The sequence below is a fragment of the Triticum aestivum genome, chromosome 2B (assembly GCF_018294505.1).
Source record: "Triticum aestivum cultivar Chinese Spring chromosome 2B, IWGSC CS RefSeq v2.1, whole genome shotgun sequence".
Classification (NCBI taxonomy): domain Eukaryota; kingdom Viridiplantae; phylum Streptophyta; class Magnoliopsida; order Poales; family Poaceae; genus Triticum; species Triticum aestivum.
The window spans coordinates 13,284,665-13,286,812 of NC_057798.1; the positions used below are offsets into that span (position 1 = coordinate 13,284,665).

At 46.8% G+C, this 2,148-nt stretch overlaps 1 protein-coding gene across 1 annotated transcript; it reads left to right on the forward strand.

Annotated features, from left to right (window-relative positions):
* The first annotated feature begins 375 nt into the window (after positions 1–375).
* On the forward strand, positions 376–2,148 carry LOC123039955 (uncharacterized). The gene has a single exon (XM_044462929.1). It carries the CDS (start codon positions 430–432, stop codon positions 1,885–1,887), a length of 1,458 nt encoding a protein of 485 aa, XP_044318864.1. The 5' UTR covers positions 376–429; the 3' UTR covers positions 1,888–2,148.

Genomic DNA, 2,148 nt, shown 5'->3' on the forward strand with positions numbered 1-2,148 from the left:
ACACATCTCCCACAACTTTCTTTGCCAGAAAAAAAAAACGAGTGGCGCTCTGCGTCTCCAGTCAAGCTCATCTAGAAAATTCCCAAGAAATTCCATGGTCAGAATTTGCTAGAGTAGAGCACACATAACTGAATCAAAAAATCCAACGAAGGACGAGCAGACAGATAATTAGATATGTACAATTTCTTATGTAACAAAAATTAATGTGGCTTGGACAAGTTGGCTTCTCCTTGTCACGCGTTTGGACGTTTAGAAAAATATCACTGCGCACAACCACTCAAGTCCCAGTCAACAGTCGCGTAGTCATCCCTGAAGAATTTTCACCATTTTTCCAAGAGTCTGTGCAAGACTTGGCAAGAGGCCAGCCTAGTTAAATTAGTCCAGTGGCCGACCAGCACGCTTACCTCATCAATCCTTCCTTCCTTGCCCATGGAGGTTGCCATGTCCGCAGTTGCAGGCGAACTTGTCAGCCGGTTCATCTCCTTGCTGATGAGCAAGTACCACTCCTCCATCCACGCGCAATCAAAGGAGCAGAATCTGGCGAAGCGGTTGCGGCATCTCCTGATGCGCGTTGGCACTGTCGTCGAGGAGGCGGACGTGCGGTACATAACCAACTCCGGGATGCTGGCCCAGCTCAAGATGCTCTCCGAGGCCATGTATGAAGGGTACCGTGTGCTGGACACCTTGATGTACCGCGCCCTCCGAAACAGCGCGGGCTTCGATGAGGTTAGCAGCAATGACTCATTCAACAGCCACTTGTGTTTAATCAAGCGTTCTCGGAGGATGGCCAACGGGGCCACATGCCTCGAGTCGGATGATGCCTTGGAAAGCTTAGAAGCTGCTGCTGCTAACATGGCAGAATTTGTTATGCTTTTGGGTGGTTGTGAGCGCATGTCACGTAGGCCTTATGACACTTACCTTTACACCGACAACTTCATGTTCAGCCGACATGCTGAGAAGCAGAAGCTCTTGAGCTTCTTGTTGCAGCACAACGACCCTCCTGGTGGTGATCAGGCAACGACCGTCCTTCCGATCATAGGGGGCGCCAAAGTCGGGAAAAAAACTTTGGTTGCTCATGCATGTGGCGATGAAAGAGTTCGCGCACGCTTTTCTTCTGTTTTGCACTTGAATGGTGATGGCCTTTTGAGGCATGGAAGGACCAAGTTTGGGATGAAGATGTTGGTAGTTATTGAGTTTGCTTCTGATGTAGGTGATGATGACTGGAAAAGGTTTCACTCATTGGTCACAAGAATGGGCAGAGGAAGCAAGATCGTCATTGTAAGTAGACTTCAAAGATTAGCCCGATTTGGATCGGTGAAACCGATTATCCTAGGTGCTATGTCTTACGACGAGTTGACATACCTTTTCAAAACACTATCCTTCGGGAGCGAGGACCCCGCAGAACATCCACAACTAGTACAAATAGCAGATGAATTTGCCAAGAGGTTCCACGGTACAGAAGGTTCACTTATCGCCACAAATGCGTATGCAGATGTGCTGAGAAGGAATTTGGATGTTAAGTTTTGGCGTTGCATATTGGACAAGGGGATGAGAATGGTTAAAAGAAACCTTGCCATTTATGGCATGCACCCGAACACGCTTATGTACCATGGTCACCCAGTGGACATAACGGACTTTGCTCTACATCCACTTAGCATGACACCTTATAGTGCTAGTTTTTCAGTCAAGAAGGAATCACCAAGTGTGACATTTGGGGATCTTATAACAAATCCTAGTGTTAGACCCAAAGGAGACTTCACTCTAATTGTATGGGAATCAAGGATACCCCCTCATAAATCATTTCCTAATTTTGTTACAAGTTGTGCTCAGGATACACATCAAGGTAGCGCCTTTCCAGGAAGAAAGCGACAAGGAGTGCCAATCTAATTTTCTTTTCGGGAACTTGTGTAATGAAACTCTTGTACTTTTAGATACATGACAGATGTATGTGTTATAGACCATTCAACTAAATGTGTTAGAGATTTCAATGTTGTATGTTCTACCATCCACAATTCCCCTGCCTTGGGCAGGGGAGTAAGGGCGGCCGCTCTGGCCCCTGACCCATATTGTGCAGGCATAGTGTATATACCATTGCAATGGTTTATGTCCTGCCAAACTAGCAAAAATGAGCAGCCCACCGAGGGTCGA